Consider the following 24,025-nt stretch of genomic DNA (forward strand, 5'->3'; position numbering starts at 1 on the left):
AGAGAGAGAGACAGAGAGACAGAGAGAGACCAGGAATGATTTAGAATGCCTCTCCTGTCCCACCACATGACAGCTCTGCAGAGACCCCGCACAGAGCAGAGTCAGACAGTTCTCCTGTGTTCAGAGCTCAGAGTAGGAAACCCACTGGTCTCCAAGCCACACGCTAGAAGCCGGCCATGACAGGTTACCTTCTGCTTCTCCTTCTTAGTCACAGTTTGCTTGGAGCTTTCTACAAGATGGGAAAGTGCTTCATGCTTTTTGGTACTAACCATTAATTTCTTTTTGGCCTAGAGTAAAAAAATATACAAACAAACAAACGAATGTCAAGAGAAAAATTCTTCTCTTTTGGAACAAGTTGTGTTCATGTGCTAGCTTAAACAATCATGTATTTTGAGATTTTCATCTCTGCCCTCACCTCAAAATCTGCCTAAAATAAAACAGTAGCTAACATTTTTCCTTGAAAACACTGTATATTTTTTCATTATAGCAAGTGCACTCGAGAGGGTTATACATTTCTCCAAATCACAAAGGCCTACGAGCCTCAGAAACATTGTTCTAGGCAGAGCTTTACCACAGAAACATCACAACAAACGTGGAAGACTGCCTGCATCATTTTTAAAAATCAACCTGGGCCACAATTGAGGTCATTTTAAGATGCTCTCCTAACACTTAAAGCAAAGGGGAGATTTGGCCCCTACTGTCCTGGGCATTTGCCTGGCATCCTGTGAAGTGACCTGCATTTGCGGCGGGGGACAGGGAGTCGGGAAGGAAGAAGCCTTCCAAGTCCCCCTACTCTATTGGTGCCTTAAACCTCCACGGGGGTTGTGAGTCAGGTGATCGTTTCCTATTCTACACAGTTCCAACTTGGCAGAAGATGCTGTTCCAGAGGTAAAATAAACACACAGAACTTGGTTTGAGTTGGATCCAGCCTGTTCAGGAACTGGATTAATTGGAAGACTGTTTAGTTTTGCACCTCAAGATCGCAAGGACTGCAAAACCAGGTAATGATGGGAAAAGCTCAGTTCCCTCTCTCTAAAGAGAGCCAGAGCCTTCTGAATGCTTCTAAACCTATGAAGGCTCTGTGAAAGGAATTCAGGGAACAGGAGCCGCTGACCCCCTCTCTCTGCCTCCAGTCAGTCACAGGCCTGAGGGAAGAGCTTTTGGTCCTTTAAGGCTTCCACTTCCTTCTCCCAAATAGCAATTCATCACAGGCGGAAAACCTTCAATTGTAGCTGCAGAGAAAATCATTCGAGCTCAAGAATTTTATGTTCTCTAATTTCTCTGTCACTCTTCATAAACATATAAAATCATTTTATTTACTTGCTGGGAACTGGGAAAGAATTAAAGATGCTTCTTTTGTTCTTGAAAGCAATTACAGCTGCTGAACCCGGTTTCTCTCTTTTGGTTTGTTATATTAATTTCCCTGTGAAAGCTGAATATTTAGAGAATGGAGTTTTAAACACAAAGCCTGTTTAAGAAAGCTCATAAAATCAAGAGCAAAACTAAAAACACATGACTGGATACTGATTATGGGACTTTTAAGCATTTAGTATAAAAGTGATTCTCATGAGCATCCTTTTACCACTACTACTATTGTGGGTATAAAAATTCATTTTTCTCAAACATTTTTTAATGTCCTTGGTCTTATGGAAGCATTAGTTTCAGCAGGAGCTTCAAAGGCAACTCTGAGGGGTGAGTTGGGGCTCCCTTATTTTTGACGCCTCTCTAGTTATTTGCCACTAGCACCTGTCTACTGAGGAAAGTTCTCTCTGGAGATGAAAAGGCGGTTCAACTTTTGGAGCACAAGTTCTCGTAAAACGGATCACTGGGTTTTCGTAGCAGATTCCCTCTGCACTGGTTTCTAGTTCTTTCTTCTTGAATTCCTCCTAAACCGGATTATTCTAGAATTATCTTCTGTACATATGTATGGGTTCCATCTGTTATTCCCTCTGCTTGAGAACCTATAAGGATATGCTCTAAATTCTCACACCAGATCATAATTCTTCTGCCTAGAATTCACTTACTGTTTTCCTGCCAACTACATTTTAAATTATTTGAAAATAAGAACCATATCCTAGTACAGGGTGGACTACAAGAAGTGGACCATACATATTTGTGGGATTGATACATGTGTTCCTCTTTACATATCACTACCCACCCCGTGCGGTACTCCTCTCACCAGTGAGAAAGAGGTCATGAATGCCCCTCTACAAATGATAAATCCAAAACTCAGATACTATTTGTCACTTGCCCTAAGTTACAGATTATAAAGTGAGGCATCAGTGTAGTGTAATGGGTAATAGCAGTCACTCTGGAACCCAATGACTTGTAACAACTCTTGGTTCAATCATTAACCAGATGTAGGCAAATAATTTACTTCTCTGTGCCTCAGTTTCCCTACCTATCTGTCAAATGGAACAATGGATCACAGTCCACATTAGGTTTTTTTTTTTAGAAGGGGGTGTTGCAATGATTAAATATAATTATATAGCATGTGGCATACAATAAATGTATGTCTGTTAGCTATAAAAAATAACCCTATTTACACCCCCTGCTCTTCTGTTGGCATAGCTGAAAGATCTACCTATTTAATAACTCAGGTGAAGAAACATGTTTCAATTCAGTTAGCACTTAGAAAGACTAACACTAAAACACATGATCACATTCATGCATAGCCAACCAGTTTCAATCCTAATAACTGAGTTCACATAAATGACATTTGTATGTATACTTGCCTTGATTTGTTGATTCCAGTTGCTAATGACAAGATTTGCTGCCTTTTCAACTTCATTATCAAGCTATGAACAGAAAAAAAGAAAAATGAATTTTTTTCTCTTTCTCTGGCTTATAAACTCTGATGCGATCACAATAACAATGCATAGGAATTTCAAAATCTGGAGGAAAGTAGCCAAACTATATTTTCCCCATGTCAAAAATCTCTTGACAGGATTTAGCTTGAGTGCATTTGGCAAAATAATGATTTCTGCGTCAACGATGTAACTATATAAAAATTGCAGAAACAACATAAATGTGTACAATCTGTGTGGAGGGGGTCTTGCAGAATCTGGTGTCACTTTTGCTCCCATCAGTTCTTCCGCATCATTTCACATAGCCCAACTTCTAGCACCATGACAATCTATCACAGTCCTGGCAGTATGAATTTTACTATCTCATTGCCCCTGAAATGAATACTGTTTTAATTTTAAAGAGATTAAACTCTTTAAAAATTTTTTTTAAATTTTTTTATTTTAGAGAGAGAGAGCACAAGCATGCACAAGCAGGGGAGAGGGGCAGAGGTAGAGAGAGAATCATAGGCAGGCTCCATGCTCAGTGAGGAGCCCCTGGGATTCCATCCCTCACCCTGGGATCATGACCTGAGCCTAAATAAAGAGTCAGATGCTCAATGGAGCCACCCAGGCACCCCTCAATTATTCTTAATCAGAATTAACTTTTCTCCTGCTTTGCAATAGCCAGGAAGACGATAATAATAATAATGATAAAAATGTACCAGGCCAACCCCCCAAGGAGATCAGGCTTCAGGCAGGGAAAAAAGTTATTTCCTGGACCCCAGACTTGTTTTGCAGGTCCACAGATCAACCATCACTCAACCACACGGAGACCTACCACTTTTATTTTTTTCCCGCTGATTAAATTTGGAATATACAATTTATGTACAATTTATGTAACAAATATGATGAAAATAATTTTGTGCATTATGTCATGTTTGACTCTATGTGAAATGTGGAACCAGTTCACTTTAAAAAATGTTCATCTTTTATGTTCTGTGAGAGACTGGTCAGTGGTGGGGGTGCAGCGAGGAGGAGCAGGGCCGAAACGAAGACTTTGACCTGGACCAGCAGCTTGGGGGATCTTAGAATGAATTATCCAAAGCACTGTGATAATAATGATAATGTCGCTGCACCTAATTTATAGTAAGGACTAAGGAAATACTAGTGATTACCACATAAATACGGGATATGAAAAATATTTTGTAATTAATGAAACATAGACTGGCATTCAGTTTTTATTGACTTGGTTTGCAAAGGTGGAAGATTATATTACTTTGTAGTAATTACTGTAAATTTCCCTCATCACCTCTGCCCTCAGTAGGACATACATTCTGGTAGAAACACACATAGGTTCACACAAACATCAATTCTCTTTCCTGACTTGGTTTAATGAATTTGACTAAAAATGTTTTTGGATCATTTCTCTTCCATCAGAGCTTTTATAAATTTCGTCATCTTACTAACATTATCTTTAGGACCTGCTTTTTGGGCTCTGGTCACTTGAAATTCCCCCTCACCATCACCCCTTTCCTTCACAAGGACAACCATTACTGCTTCTTACCTGCACCTGGCTTTGAATCAAATAGTGACCATGACCTCACCCCTATCAGAGCTAAGCAGTGTTTTTCAAACACCCCTTCAATCACCTGAAAATATATTTTAAAGTGCTTAAAAACTGTATGACACACAAAGAAAATGAGAAAGAATCACAGATGAAACTTTTCTGGAAGAAACATACACAGGAAGCTTAGAGAATACACTAGACAAGAGGACCAGGGGCCCTGAAAGAATTTAGTTGTTCTCTCTCCTTTTTTTTTTTTCTTTCGTATTTTAAGGTTATTTGAGGACTATACTTATTATTGCCTTTACCTAATCCCAAGCTGTTAAGCACAGGAAAACATGTCTTATTAAAAATTGTGTTTATAATTTTTCCATTTACAAAAGGAATGTCTATTCATTGAAAACCAAATGCAAAAAGTACAAAAAATGACATAAAAATAACTTTGAATTCCACTATTTAGATATAATTCTTGTTAATATTCTTAGGAGAGTCCTCTAGATTTGTTTCTATTCATAAATGCATATATTTACAAATACTTTACAAAATTGAGACCAAATTTTTAACACTACATAGTGAAAAAATTTTCCATGTCATTAGATTTTTAATGCTTGCATAATATGCTGTTGCTTCAAATTATTATATTTTATTTTTGGATGATGAAGACATTTCTAGTTTTTCACTATTATAAGCAATGCTTTAACAAACATTTTTGTAGATAAATGTTGAGTTTGTGTTTCTTCTTCCGGCAAATTCCTGAAACCTAGCATCATTTTCGATCACTGTTTGTTCCTAGGGTCAAAGACAGAAATCTTGCTTTAAGGTAGATTTGACTCACTGATTTTCTCTTCTTTTCATGTACACTCAGGGCTTGATGAGTTGGTTTTATTGCTTCCAACTCAATTGCTTTGCCAAGTTTTCTGGAAATAGAACATAAAAGACACACAAGCATAGTATCAGGATTTATATCTACTTTCCAAATTATTTTCTGAGGAAATAAAATGGTGTGTTCCAGTCTCTCTGTTCAGGGCAAGTTTGAAGCAGACTATTTGTAGCACACCCACTTTAAATATTTATGCTCCCCTGGGGGTTGGAGGAAGCTGGGCAGGAGCACTCACTGATGCAGGTCCGCGGCGGATTTCATGCCCTCTGAGACCCAGGCCCAGGCACTGACGAGACAGCTGGAGGCAAAACAGGCGGGCACAAGAGCGGGTGTCATTTTCCCAGTGAAGTCTGAGAAATACAGCATCCTGTCTGAGTCACTATGTTCAGCAATTGCACTCATTTCCCTAATCTTATTTCAATTTGTCCATGGGGTTAAATTCTGCCAACTTACTGATTTGCACCATAGTCATTACATATACGGCTTTCTTTCCATCATTTTTCATTTCAATTTTCATTTTTCATTTCATTTCTGTAGAAAGTCAGGAAAATAAAGTAGCCATGGAAGATTGTGTGGTAAGAGGGGTGGAGGGGGCTAAAGACAATCTTTTCAGGGTCTTCATCTCACAAATGAATAAGCCGAATTAGGCTCAGAAAAGTTAAGTGGTGAAGGACCCGAGAGCCCTGGGACATCACGTACTGCTCTTGGGGTAAGGGTCCAGCTCCTGTTTCCTGCTACCTTTTAGGACAACAGCTCAGATATTCTGTTGTCTTGTAAGCAGTGTCTCCATTTAAAGAAAGGAGAGCACTGTCCTCTCCCTAAGGGCACAGGCAGAGGGTTAGCAAGTGTGATGTTATTTTCTCCCCCAGAAGGGGCATAGCTCACACCAGCCCATAGCCTTGGCCTTCAGAAGCCAGAGCAATTAGTTGATTGCATCAATAAAGCTCAGGGACAGAGGCTGGAGAGTGGAGGGAACAGACCTGAAGTCAGGATGCTGCAGAGGTTGTACTTCTAAATGATTTAGATTGCATCCTGCAGTCAGAGAATTGGAGATTTACACCAGAGGATGCCAGATTTTCTGCATTTCCAGAGCCAGACACAAAACCAGAGACAAGAGACTACCAGCTATAGATTTCCAGTTATAGGAAATTGCAGGAAACACAAAATGAATCTGTATTGATAAGAAGCAGATCAGTGGTTGTATAAGTGGGGAAAGAATGGCAAACAGGCACGAAAAATCTTTTGATGTGATGAAAATGTCTGTTTTGATTTTGGTGGTAGCTACATAGTGTATACATATATCAAAATCAACCAAACCATTTACTTAGAATGGGTGTTTGTTATTGCATGTAAATTAAACTTCAATAGAGTTGATTATTTATTTATTTATTTATTTTAATGTTTATTTATTTTTGAGAGCAAGAGAGACAAACTGTGAGTGGGAGAGGGGCAGAGAGAAAGGGAGACACAGAATCTGAAGCAGGCTCCAGGCTCCGAGCTGTCAGCACAGAGCCAGATGCAAGCTTGAACTCACAGACTCCAAGATCATGACCTGAGCTGAAGTTGGTTGCTCAACCCACTGAGCCACGCAGGTGCCCTGAGCTGAGTTTTAAAAAAGGAACCTATGCGGTGCCTGGGTGGCTCAGTTAAGCATCTGACTCTTGATTTGGGCTCTTAATTTGGGCTCAGGCCATGATCTTATGGTTAGTGGGCTTTATCCCATGTTGGGATCCTTGCTGACCGCAAGGAGCCTGCTTGGGATCATCTCTCTCCCTTTCTCTTTGCCTCTCTGCCTCTCTCTCTTTCTCTCTCTCTCTTTCTCTCTCTCAAAATAAATAAATAAACTTTAAAAGTATGTAAGCAAATAAGTAAATAAATAAGTAAAAGGATCTCAGGCACCCTCTGGGGAAGAGAAGCTGACGTTTGATCCTCAGAGGAGCTGAGCAGCAGAGCAAGAAGCCCAGAGCTTTGGCCTCAGAAGGGTCTGTGTCTTTGACCTTGAAAAGATCCCATGATTTCCCTGACCTGCACTTAACTGGTCTTTTAAAATAGAAATAATTTAGATTATCTATCCAAGCAGCTAACACAGATTTTGGTATAGATAAAAGTTTGTTATTTAATCAATGTTTATTATTAAATATTGTAGTCCTAATCCTAGTTAACCAAACATTCTGCACATGCATCTCTTTGGAAGCATCTACGCTGGATGCTAGGATTACAACACAACAAGACACACACACATGCAAACCCCCTTGCACCCCTACACCTCTCATTCTTTGGAGGTAATTAGAATGAAAATCATAATGAACATTTCTGGAGCTTTTGCTCTATGCCAGGTATAAAACACACTTCCTATATTATCTCATTTAATCCTCACAGCAATTATATGAGATAGGTTCTATTTCCATTTTAAGTACACACTGAGAGGTAAAATAAATTGCCCTAATTCACCACTTGATGAGGGGTAGAGGTAGAATTTAAATCTGGGCAGTGTAAATAAAGACTATACTCAACCATTCTGCTCTATTGGCTCCTTTGCAGTCTATTAAAATACCATCCTAAAAATCAAGCTCAAAGTCAAACAATTTCAAAGCCATTATTTGCTATTACAGAGGACGCCTAAGGAGGACGAGGAATGTGAGCTCCACAAGGCTCTTTTTTTCCCACTTTCACCATCAAGAGTGGTCATTGCAATGACATTGCCAGTTTAGGATGACATCTGCAAGTATTGGTCAAGAATCTTCATAATAAATTATCATTGATGGGCCATTTTTAGAATATCTTTTAGAATATCCAATATCTTTCTTCTCTCCTCTAAAAGAAAATATCAACTTTATTCTGACATGTATTAAGGAAAATGTGAACCACTAGTTTTTCAGGACCAAATGAACGCATCTCTATATACATGATATCATATAATATATTCCTCCCCCAGACACAAACATACACACATATGCACAATGAAGTACATACCGTTACTCCATCTAACAGTGGAAGAAATCAAGGTACAGAGAGGCCAGGTTACTCATTGATGGTCACAGAGTTGGGATAAAGTGGGATTCATACTTCTTGACTCCAGGACCTTCCAACTCAATGACACTGTTTCCAAAGTAACATGTCATCGCTGAGACTTATTATGAAAATGGGTGTAGGTATCATAAGGACACAGGATTAATCCAGTACGTCACTTAATACCTGTGTAATTGGGGCAAGTTTCTTGAATTTTACAAGCTTCAAGACCTTGTCTGTAACAGACAATAAGAAGACTTGCCAAGGATGGTCATGGAGGTTAAAGGAGAGTATCTACAAAAGCATGTAATGCAGGGCCTGCCACAGAGTAAGTGCCCCAGAACTGTAAGCCCTGCTTGACATTATTCTTCCACATTTATAAGAGGAAGCTGGGATCAGACATATGTCACTTTTTATAGCTTTTAAGGATTATGTTGTCTTATCTCTTTCATATACTTACTTTTTTTTGGTGCTCTGTAATGCTTTGCTTAACTTGATTGCTAGTTTCTGAAGTCCTTTGGCATAGTTAATCTCCAAGTTTGCCCTGTTAGCAAAAAGATAGTTCTTAGGTAGGATGCTCTGGCCAAACATCAGACAAAAACACACATATGCACACACAAATGATGGAGGGATTGGTCTGACAATGCCATGTCTGCACAAAGAGACGACTTGTTTACTCTAAGGATCATCCTGTCCTTAGGTGAAATCCTTAAGGATACCCAAAAGGATCCTACAGAGGGAGAGTTTCTAATATAAACATCTTCTACATTAGAGCTTTGGTTGAATTGTATTCTCTTCCTACTCTCACAAAAATGTTAAAGTCCTAAGCCCTAGAGCCTATGAATGTGGCCTTTTTGGAAATAGGGACTTTGCACATGATCAAGTTAAGTTCATCAGGGTGGGCCAGATCCAATATGGCTATGTCCTTATAAAGAGAGGAAATTTGGACATAGAGATAAGCACACAGACAGAGAGAATGCCATGTGAAGATGAAGACAAGAGATTGGGGTGATGTATCTACAAGCCAAGGAGTCCCAAAGATTGGCAGAAAACCACCAGAGGCTAGATAGATGCATGGAACAGATTCTTCCTCGCAGCTCTCAGAAGGAACCAACCTAGCCAACATTTTGATCTCACACTACCAGCCTCCAGAACTGTGAGACAATCAATTTCTATTATTTAAGATAATCAATCTGTGGTAACTTGTTATTGCAGCCCTAGCAAACTAATTCATTGAGCAAAGAATAGAAAACTTTCCTACTAATTCTGGGACATTAACACCATCAGATTCACTCTAGATGATCATAGCTGGCAATAAAGTGGTCAATTATGATAAAGTTAGCCAAGAAATTGCTTTTCTCCCTTTGTTTTGTTTTGTTTTGTTTCTGACTGCCCTTGATCAGGTCTTTATTCAAAATTAACTACCCAGGGGCACCTAGGCGGTTCAGTCAGTTAGGTGCAGACTTCAGCTCAGGTCATGATCTCGCGGCTTGTGAGTTCGAGACCCATGTTAGGCTCTGTGCTGACAGTTCAGAGCCCGGAGCCTGCTTCAGATTCTGTGTCTCCCTCTCTCTCTGCCCCTCTTCCACTCACATTCTGTCTCTCTATCTCAATAAATAAATAAACAAACATTAAAAATTTAAAAAAAATCAGCTGCCCCAAATGATCCAACATTTGCAGAACACAAGTGTAAATTTATGCAGCAGACTTCTTTTCTTCCATGGCGGGTTTCTTTTCTAGAGGCTTCTTCTCAGCTGCTGGGTTCTTGGTAGTTGCAGCCATTTTCCACCAAAGGTTTCTTCTGCTCCTTACCACCAAGAGGCTTCTTTCCTTTCTTCTTACCCAGGCTGCTTGCCTGGAACCCCCTTCTCATCTGATTCAGCCTCTAGTGCGGCTGCCCCCTCATCCATCCAGACTTTGCGACAGCCAGCCTGGCAGCGAATTCTGTTCCTGCATATGGTCTTCCCATATGGGTTTAGCTTCAACATGATTTTCAGGTTCTTTGGTGGACTATTCCTCCTAGAACTCTGCCGTGACTCTACCTGCATGGTGCTCAGAGGGCTTTTTGGACCCCTGGGCTTTTCAAGATTCTGCTAAGGTGTGTATCAAGTATCTAGTTAGTCTTGAGGGAGGAAGCCACCATTAAGTGCCATGTAGACCACCTAACTTGTGGAAAGCACTGTCAGTCCAAATGTGGAAATGTCCCATGCCCACCAGGAGTGTCAATATGTTCAGTTTGCTTACATTAAGTAGAGTAATTCCAGGGATGTTTCTGAAGGCCTGGGTGACACCACTGTCCTGAGTATAGATGACACAGGGTCCTTTGTGCTGGATACGACAACGGCCCTTTCCAGATCTCATTTGTTGAGATGCACAGACCTTTTTGATACTATTCCAAGCCTTAAGTTTCTTAAGAAGCAGGAAAGCATCCTTGGTCTTCTGGTAGCCTTCAACTTCATCTTCAGCCACCAAAGGAAGTTCAGGTACTTCCTCGATATGATGGCCTTCAGACATGACTGGCTCTGGTAAGGCTGAAGCAGCCAGGGCAGAGCATACTGCTGAGTTGTGTCCCCTCTGCCAATGGCACCAGGTTTCGGTTGGTGCAAACATGGGGCCCCTGTGACACAGATTTCCAAAAGCACCCACGCTGGAATGGTGAGTCCCCCTGCCTCAAACTTGGACATTTGAGCCATAGCTCTGCTGGTGCCCTAAGACTTAGCACTTGTTTGATGACCTGCTAATTCACAACAGCACAAGGCTGTCCGTTGTTTCTCCACAAGTTGGTATGAACAAATGTCACAGTATCTGGTGCAATGGGAGCCTTGAGCACACTAGACCAAGTGGCATTTTTGCCAGATGACTCCCCCTTCTCAGAAAACACTGCTACCCAGGGACAAGCACATGCCATGGTGCAGAGCGGTGGGGACGGTGGGGAGGGGAGATGGTCGCACTCCTCTCAACCCAGAAGATCCGACACAAAAAGCAAGAAGTAGCTTTCTAATGGAAAAGTGCAGAAGGGGCCAAAACTAGATTTAGAAAATGAATTTCTGTTATTTTCTATGCAGGACAAGACTCAGTAGGGAATCTCGGCACGCCTCCAAAAGCAAACTCCTCGGTTCTTTTGAATAGATTGAATCACTGTTATCTTAAACCGATTTTACTGTGTCCTACTTATAGGCCCATCTATAGGTAAAATAAACACATGGTCTTATTCAATCTTGTCACTTTCTCTGAAGATAACATAGATGTAGGAAATTAAGTCCAACTTCTATTGTGTTCCTGCTTAATTTGGACCAGAGCAGGTTTGTTTATTTTGTTACTGTTATTGCGTAGTTTTTACTCTTCGAATTCTATTTTTATTATAATATATCTTTAGATTTATGACTTCATTTCATTGGAAAAACAATCCCAGAACTCCCTAGTAACTCACTTAATATCTGTATTTTTTCAGTGCAATGAAATTAGAACTTAATATCATGGCTCAAATGGGGAAAGACAGCTCTGTTGTACAAAATGGAATCCAGAGATCATGGGCTATTGACCTATTGCCAAATTTCTATTCATCTTTCCCTGTTAGTATAGCTGTGCTTTGAGTTATTTTCAGCCCTATTTGAAAAAAAGAAAGTCACTGGAGAATGCATGTTAGAGTCTAGGTGCTGAAAACACCATTCGGAATCAGACCTTGCCCAAGTATAAGGAATGGTTATGGCAAGTATTTTATAATAATGAAGCTGATAAATAAATATCTCATTGCATTTAAAAATCTATTTCTGTCGTCTAGGAATATATTCTGATTGATGGACAGAGAAAATGCTGGTCACCAGCAAACTGAGGGAGACCCTCACCTTGATGAACCTGCATGATCTAGAAGCCCAGACCTCTGCTGTTTACTGGAGTGGCTTTAGGTACTGCCAAAAGGGAGTAATCAGACCCACCTCAAGAGGTTTTATGATGATTAAAATATGCAAATGATCCAAACCTAGGAGGGGCTCAATACCTAGATCGATTACTGGATTGACCTACGTAATATGACACTTGACTCCCCCTCTATTTCCCTTCCTACCAGTCATCCCTTTGCTTACTGTACTCTGCTTGGTGGCCAAATGCCATCCTGCCTCGGGGCCTTTGCACTTGCTATGGCCCTTGCTGGATACTCCTTCTGATACATAACCACATGACATCTCATTCATATAAACCCCAACAGGTCTTGTCCAAACATCATTACCTCGGAGGCTACCCTGTGACTATCTATTCCCCTATGGCTTTAGTTATGTCCTAGAACTTAGCACTATCTTACATCACATATTTTCTCAGTATATTTCTATGAAAATTTCTGTGAACACCTCTAGAATGTAAGCTCCACAAGGACCAGAATTTGTTTTGTTTGCTGCTATATCTCTAAGCCTAGAACAGTGCCAGACACTCAGTATATAAGTCTTGAATGGACTTCCCATCAGATCTTGGGTAGAATTTTTAACTGGTCTCTGTGGTGTCTATTCTTGCTTCACCGCTTTTGAAAATTTTAAACTTTAGGTCCCCTGATACATTGCTTAGTCCTAATGTCAGAGTACACTGCTTTCTAGCCCTTAGAGTAGTTAGACACATTTTCCTAGTCCATTGCTAACCAGAGGGCTTTTTAGAACTTTCTTTTCCAGCATTCCGTTCTCTCTTGGAAGTGGCACAGAGAACATTAATTAAGATGAAGTAGTCATACGGCTCAGCTCAGTGTGAGGCAACAAACAAGTTCTTAATAAATAGTAATTTTTCAAGTACAATTATTATGTGCCCCAAAGGATCTCTAAACATTCAGAACCCCTCAAATATACAGAGATGGGAAGTGCTTGGGGAAGAATCCACAGTTTGCTCGTCCATCAGCTCCAGAACAATCCAGAATGGCTTTAACATGACAGGTAATGCTGTTGGGCACAGCCTTTTCCTCAGAATTCATTTTCATTTTCAGAGTGTTCTTGCAGGCTGTACAAGGAGTCTCTCAGAGGCCAGGCAGAAATAAGAAGAACAATTGCCAGAAGGAAGTGTTGCTTTCCTTTAAATTGCTAACTAAATCAGATTCACCTGGGGAAAACAATTGGGGCTTTGACGTCCTGAGAGGAAGAGGGTGCTGTGGCTTAGAAGGGAACGCTCTTCTGTTTTGAGCTTGGCTCCCGAGCCCCAGAGCTTCTGCTGGGTTTTGCTTGAGCACCATTAGAAACCAGCCTGAAGAGATTCAATTACCACACAGCATTTCTCTTTGCACTGAAGTATCTTAGAAATCTAGGCAGATTTGTAGTTTTACAGGTTGAAATAGAACTTAAAAACTCCAAACAGTGCCCTCTTGATAATGTGTTGCCATCCCTTGTAACATGTTGCTGACACTTGACTTGTGTTCTGCCTGCACACAAAGTAGCAACATCCAACATTTTCTGGGCACATGGCCGGCACCAGTCTAAGTGTTTTAGGTATGAAACTTCCTCACTTAGTCCGGGAGAACTCCCGTCAGTTTGGCACACATACTTTCCCTATTCAATGGAAGGGGACACCAAGACACAGAGAGTTTACCCTCATTAACTTGCTTGACGTCACGTATGAAGAAGTGACAGAGCTGGGACTCTAAACGGGGCAGTCTGGGCTTGAGAAACTGCCTGCTTGGTCATTCCAGTTTCCTGCCTCTGAAACTGTGGGGAAGAGGCTGGAGATGGAGAATTGCGGGGGAAGTCAAAGGTAAGTACTTTTAAAAACTGACACCGCCTCTCACTTCGCCTTTAAAGGCAGTGTTCTGAATCACCACCACTCCTGGCGGCTTCACAGCTAGAGCCCGAACTCACAGCAGCCTCGGCACAGGCAGACTGGCCTTGCCGGGCCTCTTCTGGAAGCATCAGTAGAAGGCCCGTTCCCAGATGCGGAGGAGGTGTTAAGGGTCTGGAAGGCAGGCGGGAGGGGGCTGTGATATCAGCTGTCAATAGTGTGGCTCTCTGAGGCCGGACTGAGTTGGATATGAATCTTTAAACAGCACTATCCTGCAACCATCCCTCCACCTTCAGCATAATCCGTTTTAGACCCAGCATTCAAATTGACCAAGCAAAGCAGGCTGCCAACATCTCCACTTGCATTTTAAACCCTCATAACCATTTCAGAATCCTCAGCAGATTAAGCAGGGGCAGGAGGATGGGTGTGGGCACACGGGGAGGGGAACATCTGAGCTCTCTTTCTGGGGAGTCTGCCGACTAATGAAAAGGTTCTTGCCTCTGGCAATGAATGGCCTTTCTCTTAACAGAGGTTAATGGGGAAACTCCTCCCCAGAGAAAATTGCTCTGAGAAGCCGTGTTCCCACTGGCAGGCACAGAGTGAGCTTTTACCCTTATAAATGGAGACATTTGTAAATTGAAACAAACACTGCCACGTGGCTCGTGGCCCGGCTGTGCTTAGGTCTAATAACGAGTATGTGTGGATATATGTATCGATAGATAGAGATAGATGATCGGTAGATGGAGATCCCCTTTTAGAATTCCTGCCGAACAGAAATGAACTGACCTCAGTGTTTTGCCAGGGCAAAGGTGGCAATGCGTACCCTGCGTACATTGGTTTCTTCTCTGTCCTTTCAAGAGAGCTGCTTTATCACAGTTTCCATAATGCAAAGGAAGTTAAGAGAGGCAGAGCTAATCTCTGAGACCGAGAATTTTCATTCCCTCATTAAAATAATCAGAAACAAGCTTGTAAGACCACTCCGTGTAATAGTCCAGCCCTAGAGCTACTAAGTTGCAGTAGAGGTCGAGGTTTCTTCTCCAAGCAACTCTCTTGGCACATGTGAAATTGATGATGTGTGTATATATATTTTGATGGGTAACTCAATCTCAGAATATTCCAGTGAGCCTTAAAGATCCTGAACCAGGGAAATGGCATGCACTGACTTTTAATCCATTTATATTCTAATTTCCTCTCCGTATGTGGAGGCAGGTCAATAAATTTTCATTAGTAATAATGAAGACCAACCAATAAGTCAAAGATCAACATTTGTCTTCAATTTTAAAATAAATGATACTTTTGGAAGAAAGGGGAGAGAAAGAATATGTGGTATCAGATTCAATATTTTAGATAGAGCACAAATTAAACTGTAAGAATTTAAGTGACCATGTCATCAACGGTAGCATATCCTGCTCTGTTAAAATTAAGATGATAATAAGTGATTTAAAAAAACGGCTGTAGCTGGCCCCTGTGTCTATGAGGAATTAATTAAAATTGAACTAAGCCTCTCTCAAGCTTAAAAACAGCAGGTAACAGCCATCCCTTCATTATGAATTAAGAAGATATTTAAGTAATCTGAAAATGTTTGCAAATCACCCCCCTCTCTGGTTTCCTACTTTCCACCAGCAGCAGCGTCTGGTTTGGGGACTGATATATTGATATTTTCCACCCAAGCCTTATCGGTTTGCCTTCTGAAAGACAGTCCTCAGCCCATTTTACAACTAGAGTCTATTTAAAAGTTAGTTATCAGCCATCTGGAGGACATTTCTACCTGGACGCTCTCTGTTATTCAGGTGCCTGGGCTCTTTGGCTAGCCTGCAACACCACCTCATCAGCACCGATTGCCCCGATTCTGGCTGCTAGAACAGTCTGAGAAGATGAAATGGTTGGACCAGACCTTCCTTTGGTGTCCAGAATTTGAGTGCCATTCAGTTACTGCTCACTTCCAGCCCAGAGCGCACACAGCTATGGTAGCTCTAGAATTCTGATCCTCCATGCCTGGTAACTCCTGAACTGAGTGAGGTCAGTGGAATCAGTGGGAGTGTTGTTTCAGGGGGAGTCAGGTACAATGGACAAGAAAAGCTGTATTCCAAACTTTTTAGCTGGAAAAGAAAATTGTATACAGAAACTTGCCATGTCATAGAAACACTATGTTCTGATATAATGGGAGTTGGAGTGACAAGAGAGCTGAGCCCTGCCCACCTAACTCCTCACTCCTTGAAGTGGCCCCTGAGGGCTCCCCCAGACCCCTGTGCTATCAGGTTTAAAAGCTACTGGGCTTAATGGCCACTGATGTCCTCTCCCATAGAGGACCTTACGAGTCTGAAGGGAGCTGGACCAGGACCCCTGAAGCATGTTGGGATACCCACAGTGGCAGGGCCTGGTTGTCAGATACCCTCACACCAAGCGTGTGTTGAGCTGGGTAGAAATCAAAATGTATCTTCTTTTCCACACCCCCATCTGTATATTATGAATGAGTGAGAGTATGTTCACACTGCATTGGGCTGTGTGATTTAAAAAAGTAAAAGACACCGAGTATAAAACACATCTAACATGGTCCCTGATCTGTAGAGTGTGCTGGACAAATGGTATCTTCAGTGTTTCTGTCATTCTTGTCTAGCTTTTGTTCAAAATAATCTATATACCATCTAAGTAAATTTCTTTCACACATTTATTTATTGCTTGTCAGAAATAGTCCAACTTGAACTTCTTAAAAGATAGGACTGCCTGAAGTCACTCCTACATTGACACATTCATTCACTCAGTAAACATCTGTTGAATGCTCTATTCTGGGCTCTGTGCTTGTCACATGGGATACAAAGACTCTCAGGGAGTTCAGCCTCCAGTGGAGGAGACAGGCAAGTGAGTAGACTATGACAGTGTAGAGAGCAGTGGAATCTAGAGCAGAGATAAGTTCTATGCATCTCTGAGGGGTGCCATTTTGAGATGAGGCTGAAATCACTCACATGAGTGGGATAGCTGAATCATGAAGATATATTGAATGCAGACTGGTAACCAAGGTGAAGAAGTGTCTGCCAGACAGAAGATACAGTAGGCACAAATTCAGGGACACATGTTGACAGGCGGGAGTTGGTGGGAGGGTGGTAAGGACCCTCAGCAGAGTGGTGACCAGTGGTTCAATAGATGCAGAGGGGTGGGGGTTATGGGTAGATGGAAAGAGACAAGCTGAATAGAAAGGCAGGGCCCCGATCTGAAAGATCCTTTTATAAAATACGATGAGGGCTTAATTTTATACTAAAGGTCATGGAAGTCTTTGAAGAGTCTTAAACAGGGTCATGGTCACAGAGTGAAAGAAAGATACATTAGAGAGACAGGGGCAAGGCCCTTGCCAGCTCCCTAGTTGAGGTAACTTTGCTTGGATTAAATAAAGGAGATCCTCTGAAAAGACAGAACTCGGAGCAAAGGTGCAAGGCTAGAGGGTGGAGAGTGAGTTAGATTTCTGCTTTCACTCAGCCTTTCAGCCAGGTGCTTTTGCACAGTGTCAAACTGCACAACTTCAAGCCAGTACTCCTAGATGAAGAACAGTATAAGAGATTTTTTTCCCCCAGAACAATGGCAGATTCCATGGAATAATAAGAAAGTAAAGGGTATAAGAGGTGCTTAAAGAGAGAAACATGAAGACCTGGTTATGACGTGAGATAGAAGAAGGGGTCATGGGTGGCACCCAGATATTGGGCTTCATTGGGTGGGCAGGGGTCCCAGGCACCATGGTAAAAAAAATTTAGGAGTACCTACTTTGGGGAAAAGCTGATAAACTTTGTTTTGAAGAGGTTGACTTTGTGTTTTCATGGGAGACCCAGGCAGAAATGCCCAACAGAGTGTCAGATGTATGGTGTGGAATACAGATAAGACGTATTGTCATGTAACACACAGGTATGGGTCATCAATATGCCAAAGAGAGCTGAAGTCATGGAAGTTAAGATCACATAGGCAACTGGCAGAGAGAAAAGGTTAGGATTGATCAAGGTTTTTATTTCAATCATTTATTCCTTTTTTGACAGCATCTGCAATGGACTATGGAGGGAACAATAACCAACTACACTTCCTTCTTTGTTTCGTTCTTTTCATTCTCTTTCTTTCTTTCTTTCTTTCTTCTTTCTTTTTTAATGCTTTATTTATTTTTGAGAGAGAGACAGTTTGAGCAGGGGAGGGGCAGAGAGAGAAGGAGACACAGAATCCAAAGCAGGCCCCAGGCTCTGAGCTGTCAGCACAGAGCCCAACGTGGGGCTCAGACCCATGAATGCGAGATCATGACCTGAGCTGAAGTTGGAAGCTAAACTGCCTGAGCCACCCAGATGCCCCCATTCTTTTCTTTCTTTTTAATTATTTATTTTTTAATGTCCAGACCAGTGGTACTTGCCATTTGGAAACATGATCTTAAGCTTTCTTACAGAGAACAATAGATTTTCCCATGAAAGCCTGTTTAAACCTTCACTGGGAGGGTGCAGGGGACCAAACATCCATAAGTTTCAGGGAATGTCCTTTGAATCCAATCTGTAATTGTGTTAAAGTGAACCCAATGACTTTGACATTAGGCATGTCAGGAACTGCTGTGTGTTTCTGGCTAAATCAGAGTTGCTACTACAAAAAAAAAAAAAAGGGAAACTGGAGTGCTAATTAGATAAAAGAAGCTAAGCATGACCATGAATTGCAGAATTGCCAGGCAAAATGATGTTTCAATAACAACTGCACTTTTTTATCACCACCAATTAGAACAAATTGGTAGGCAGCTGAGCTTGGAAATGAAACATTATCTGGACTTAAAGCTTGCTTGATTGTGATGCTGTCTCTTGTAGCTGCATGCTAATGTGGAACTGCCAGGCAGAACCATATTCCAATGGATTCGTAAGAAAGGTGTCTGGAATTGTTAATATCCACGACAGTATAGACCTTGTTCTAGTAATGTGGGAGTAATAATAAAATAGGGGCACCTGGGGGGCTCAATCCCTTAAGCGTCTGACTCTTGTTTTCAGCTCAGGTCATGATTTCAAGGTCTTGAAACGGAGCCCTGTGTTGGGCTCCACGCTGGGTGTGAAGCCTGCTTAAAATTCTCTATCTCCCTCACCCTTTGCTCCCTCTGCCTTTCCTCTGTTCATGTGCTGTCTTGTTCTCTGTGTGTGTGTGTGTGTTAAAAAACAAAAAATAAGAAAGGCTGAAACCCTTAACTACCTTGCAGTCATTTATTCTTTCAATCTACAAGTATTTACTGAATGTATTTTATAGGACTGATAGCTCCCTCACTGTATCTTTTATTATCCTGGTCATTGGATTTGTCTTCATTATTTTTTTTATGTCATAACCTTCACTGGGAATGCCAACTATATGTGCTCCAGGGGTACCATTTACTTGTCTGATGGGGTTTTTCATTATTTGTCTATACTCTAAGTAACTAGTTTTTATAAAGAGTTGTGGGATGGGGCTCCCAAGCTTGCTTAGGATTCTTAGGATTCTCTCTCTCTCTCCCTGCCCCTCCCCTGCTCACACTTGCTGTCCCAAGTTAAGTTAGTCAGCAAGTCAGTAAGTAAATAAGTAAATAAATAAATAAAATCTTAGAAAAGAGTATTGGCTTGGCATTTGCAACTATGTGCTTGGAACTAGAGAGTATCATGCTACGTGAAATTAGTCAGGCAGAGAAAGACATATCATGTGACTTCACTCATATGAGGACTTTAAGATACAAAACAGATGAACATAATGGAAGGGAAGCAAAACTAAGATAAAAACGGGGAGGGAGACAAAAACATAAGAGACTCTTAAATACGAAGAACAAACAGAGGGTTACAGGAGGGGTTGTGGGAGGGGAGATGGGCCGCTGTGCAAGGGGCATTATGGAATCTACTCCTGAAATCATTGTTGCACTGCATGCTAACTAACTGGGATGTAAATTTAAAAAATAAATAATAATAAAAAGAAGTATTGGCTTCCCAGGTATTTTTCTAATACAGGGGAAAGGTATCATTGACATACATGTAATAACTCTACCCATTTAAGAGGATGGCTGAAGGCCCAGCTTTTTATCTTTTGTATATGTAAGGTAATCAATACTGATTTCTCAGAATGGAAAGAGTAAGGCAAGTATAGTATGAACTATACTGTGACCATGCCTCCTTTTGCTATGGTTATTATGTCACTCAGTTCAAATACCTTGTAGGAATCACTCCCCATGGGAAAAAAAATACCCCAACTCTAGCAAGTGAGGTGGCCTCCATATTTGTCAACTAAAATATAGAAATATAGACGGGAGAAAACACAGTGTGTCCAAAGATTAATAGAAAGTTTGTGTCTGTTGGAAAATGGCTGCCCCCAAATACCTACTCTTTCAGTGTGGGTGAGCAACCTTCAGGTTAATTACATGAGCAAACAAGTGAGCCAAGGAAGGAGACCCTAAAGTAAAGGTGTGAGGAAACAGTGCCAAAAGCACATTTATCAAGAGTAAATATAAAGCAATTCAAATGGCATCTTGGTTAAGAAGAAATTATTTAATTGTATAAGATCAGCTTTACAAAAATGCTCAGGAAACTATCTATTGCACAAATGACCTATTATCTAGCATAATTTCTCTAGTCAAGGTAAAACATTAGATTCCCCTCTTGTATTTATACCATGCAGTTTTTATTCCAGAAAAGCACATGTAATTTTGCTAACCAGTACTATTCATTAGATGTTCAAATTCTAATTTCTACTCCATAAGAAGGTAAAACTATGGAGCGAAATATTCTTAGCTACTCAAGTGTTTCTTCTTCATTAGACCTATTTGCTGCTCTAGAACTTAAGGGTAGAAGGCTTTGCATATGAATAAGTTTGGGATAGTAGTCCTAGGAAACAACTTCAAGAGAAGAAATGAAGAAGATAAGAAATGAAGGTTGTGATCCTATGTAAAGTAGATGTGTCCGTGGTAGCTTGGACGTGTGGAGGGACCCGGACAAGGGAAAAAGAATAAGGCAGCTTGGAGCACTGATTCTCCTGTATTTATTTCATTCATTCTTGAGTCCATTTGCTAGGCATTATTTATCACCTGCTTCTCTCTTCACTGTTGCCTACTGGGCGCTAATTCTGAACACAGGAATACCAAATAATCAAGACCCAGAGGACTTTAATCCAGGTCAAATGCATGGCTAATATATGTAAAGATGCTTCCTGATCTGCAGGAGGGAGGTGCTTTCTAATCTAGGTAATGGGCTGAATTTGTATACTAGCCAACTGGTCCTATTTTAGATAATTTTTTTGAGAGTAAAAAAAATATTTCAATATTTTATTAAAGAAGAAATTCCCTGCCAGATTGGTCCTCCCTGTTCCTCACATAGAATCAAAGCAATTGGCTATTAAGATAAAAGTAACTTATTTTAAATTTTTTTCTTTTTGACTCCATTTGACAAACACTTTTTTGTGTGTTTTTTGTGTTTTGTGTTTTTTAAATAACTGCCTGTTTGAGCTCTCCTTTGTCTGTCCCTGGCCTTATTTACTGTTCCAGATAAAGCTAATATTCCCATTTGCTCTTGTCCTACTAATGCAAGATGTAATTGGCCACATATACCACACATGCAGTATTTTAGATTTGAAATGGGTTACCTTAATAGAATAGGTTATCTCTTCTGGAGTTGTCTTTACAGTTGTTTATTACAGAGCTGTCTAGATGTAGGGAAATGGCTTAAGGACCCTTCATGGCCCAATTCAGTCCTTGGTTCTCTAATTTTAAGCAGGAATTTCTGTAACTTTCTTGCCTAACTTAAGTGTGCTCATTTTAGCATAGTCAACAACTTTACACATGATTGCATCTAGCATTAAGAGAAGATGATACTAAAAAATGGTCAATTTTCATTCATGAGACATTTACTGAAGAGGTCAAAACCCAGACACAAAAGGATGACTAGGACACAGCCCCTGCCCTGGTAGGGAAGACAGAAACATAAACTCACAGTTACCATCAGTGTGGGAATCCAATCATGGCATATACATCAGGCACAATGGAGTGCCCCCGGGAGGGCAGTCTGCAGAATCAAAGGAGACTTGACTGAGCTTCCCAAGCAGAATTACTTCCTATCATTTCCTGATTTTTATGGTACCCAAGTGATAAGTGTGCAATATAGGAGAATCAGTCTTCAAACTAATCTTTCCAGTACCAAAATACAACACGGAGTTCTGGAAAGTAGGACAGCTTGTAATCACTCCTCCGGTCATACTGCCAGCTGCAACGAAAGAACTGTTTCTTGCAAACGCGCATTTTTGTACCTTTGCTGAAGAATGGATGTGACCTGCTTGCAGAAATTCTCTCCATTTTGAGAAAACTCCTTTAGATTCTTGTACACTTTATTATACTGAAAAAGAAAAGATGCACGGAAGGGTTATGAGCACTTTCAAAGGTCAGACTGCTCCGTAATGATGACTGTCACTGTAAGTGATCGTGAAGCTACGGAGATGTGCACCTTTTGGATGAGTTCCTAAAATAAAGATTCAGTGTCTTCTACCTGCATATGAAACACCCGGGAGAGCTTTCCAGAAATGCAGCTGCTCTGTTTGCCCCCAGGCAGCAAGTCAGCACTGGGGCCATTTTGGAGTCTGACTTCCTGTCACTTCTATTGTTTCCCAGGATGGTTAAAAGTATATTCTGAAATAGGGACACTGAGTAATCATTTTGTGTCTCCCCCCAAGTTCCCAAGTAATATTCCTGGGTGTCAAACCATGAACTTATAAAAATAAATGTGGTGGGTTTTTTTTTTTGTTTTTTTGGGTTTTTTTTGCTGAGGGATGAATATGTAAGTGAAATAACTTGTTAATAAAGTGTGCCCTGGTCCCTTTATATCTTATTTAACTCTAGTAATAAAGGGGCGCCTGGGTGACTCAGTCGGTTAAGCATCTGACTTCAGCTCAAGTCATGATCTCACAGTTCATGATTTTGAGCCCTGCATCCGGCTCCATGCTGACAGCTCAGAGCCTGGAGCCTGCTTTGGATTCTGTGTCTCACTCTCTCTCTGTCCCTTCCCAGCTTGTGCTCTGTCTCTTTCTCTCAAAAATAAACATTAAAATTTTTTTCTAACTCTAGTAATAAGAATGTTATGATAATGAGTTGAACATTTTTGTTGGGCCAAACTTTTACACATTTATGAACAAATCTTTGTAAATTCATTTCTATATGAATTTAGACTGCAGACATAGGAAAGATTTTGTCATTTGACTTAGAACTCCACAAAGTCACTCTGAAAATTTTGTCTGTAAAAGTAGATATTGACAACAGCAGATTCTGGAGAGACTAAACGTGAAGGAATTCTGCAGCTCTCGTGACACAGAGTAGGTCAGTTAGGCGGTGGATCCGTCCCAAGCACACTCCCCAGAGCTTCCACCTGGGAGGTGTGATACCTCACTGCATTCTTTAAAATGAGGTTTTACAAAGGAGTGTTGGGGCCCCACCAGCCAAAAAGCCTGCAGAGGTGATTCCACTGTGACGGCAAAGCCTCCGGGGAGCGGGGGAGCGTATGTAATCGCAAAGTCCCTAGCCTTGTCTAGGAAGGCACTACCCTGGATAACGGTTGGCCCTCCCCCCCATTTGAAGATCAGGAGAAAAGAACAAAGGTCCTGGGAGACTGGGGCGCAGTGTTGTATGGTCTTTGGGACCCTGCTTCCCCTCCTTGAAAATGTGTGCGCTTGACTGCCTGACCTAAGTGGATCAGAGACTGGGGTTAGTTCTATTATTCATGCCACTTGGTAATTGTGGTTTCAGTAAATGGGCAGATTTTCTGATTGAAACTTTCCCCCTAGTTAGAGGCACCTTACTCACAGACTATTGTTTGAACTTTTAAAGAAAAATAGCCTTGTCATAAGCTTCAGTTAATATTACACTATGTACGCAAAATAAGACTCCCGCTGATGTATTTTTAGTGATAAATTAGTTTTTTGATCTTCTGTATTGTACTTCATTTCTATCTTTAACTTTCTGTTCTCTCTTCCATGAAAACAATGATCTATTCTGAAACATGTGATTCCTAAGAAGTTACAAACAATGTAATCATTAAAAGAAAGATGTAATCACCT

General features: G+C 40.9%; 1 protein-coding gene and 1 pseudogene across 5 annotated transcripts in view; both read right to left on the reverse strand.

Annotated features, from left to right (window-relative positions):
* Nucleotides 1–24,025, reverse strand: part of NOSTRIN (nitric oxide synthase trafficking) — a 58,405-nt gene that overhangs the window by 26,402 nt on the left and 7,978 nt on the right. For 2 of the 5 annotated variants that reach the window (XM_029932989.1, XM_029932986.1), the window contains exons 2-7: nt 22,229–22,314; nt 8,700–8,783; nt 5,466–5,528; nt 5,186–5,267; nt 2,736–2,798; nt 189–287 (exon numbers count right to left, since the gene is read on the reverse strand). In XM_029932989.1, coding sequence (XP_029788849.1) covers nt 189–287; nt 2,736–2,798; nt 5,186–5,267; nt 5,466–5,528; nt 8,700–8,783; nt 22,229–22,314 — 477 coding nt within the window. Of the gene's footprint in view, nt 1–188; nt 288–2,735; nt 2,799–5,185; nt 5,268–5,465; nt 5,581–8,699; nt 8,784–22,228; nt 22,315–24,025 lie in introns of all 5 variants that reach the window. The other 3 variants (XM_029932988.1, XM_029932987.1, XM_029932990.1) reach the window with 3 other exon arrangements.
* Nucleotides 9,935–11,147, reverse strand: LOC115286479 (annotated as a pseudogene).

Source organism: Suricata suricatta, chromosome 3 (genome assembly GCF_006229205.1).
Source record: "Suricata suricatta isolate VVHF042 chromosome 3, meerkat_22Aug2017_6uvM2_HiC, whole genome shotgun sequence".
NCBI classification, from domain to species: domain Eukaryota; kingdom Metazoa; phylum Chordata; class Mammalia; order Carnivora; family Herpestidae; genus Suricata; species Suricata suricatta.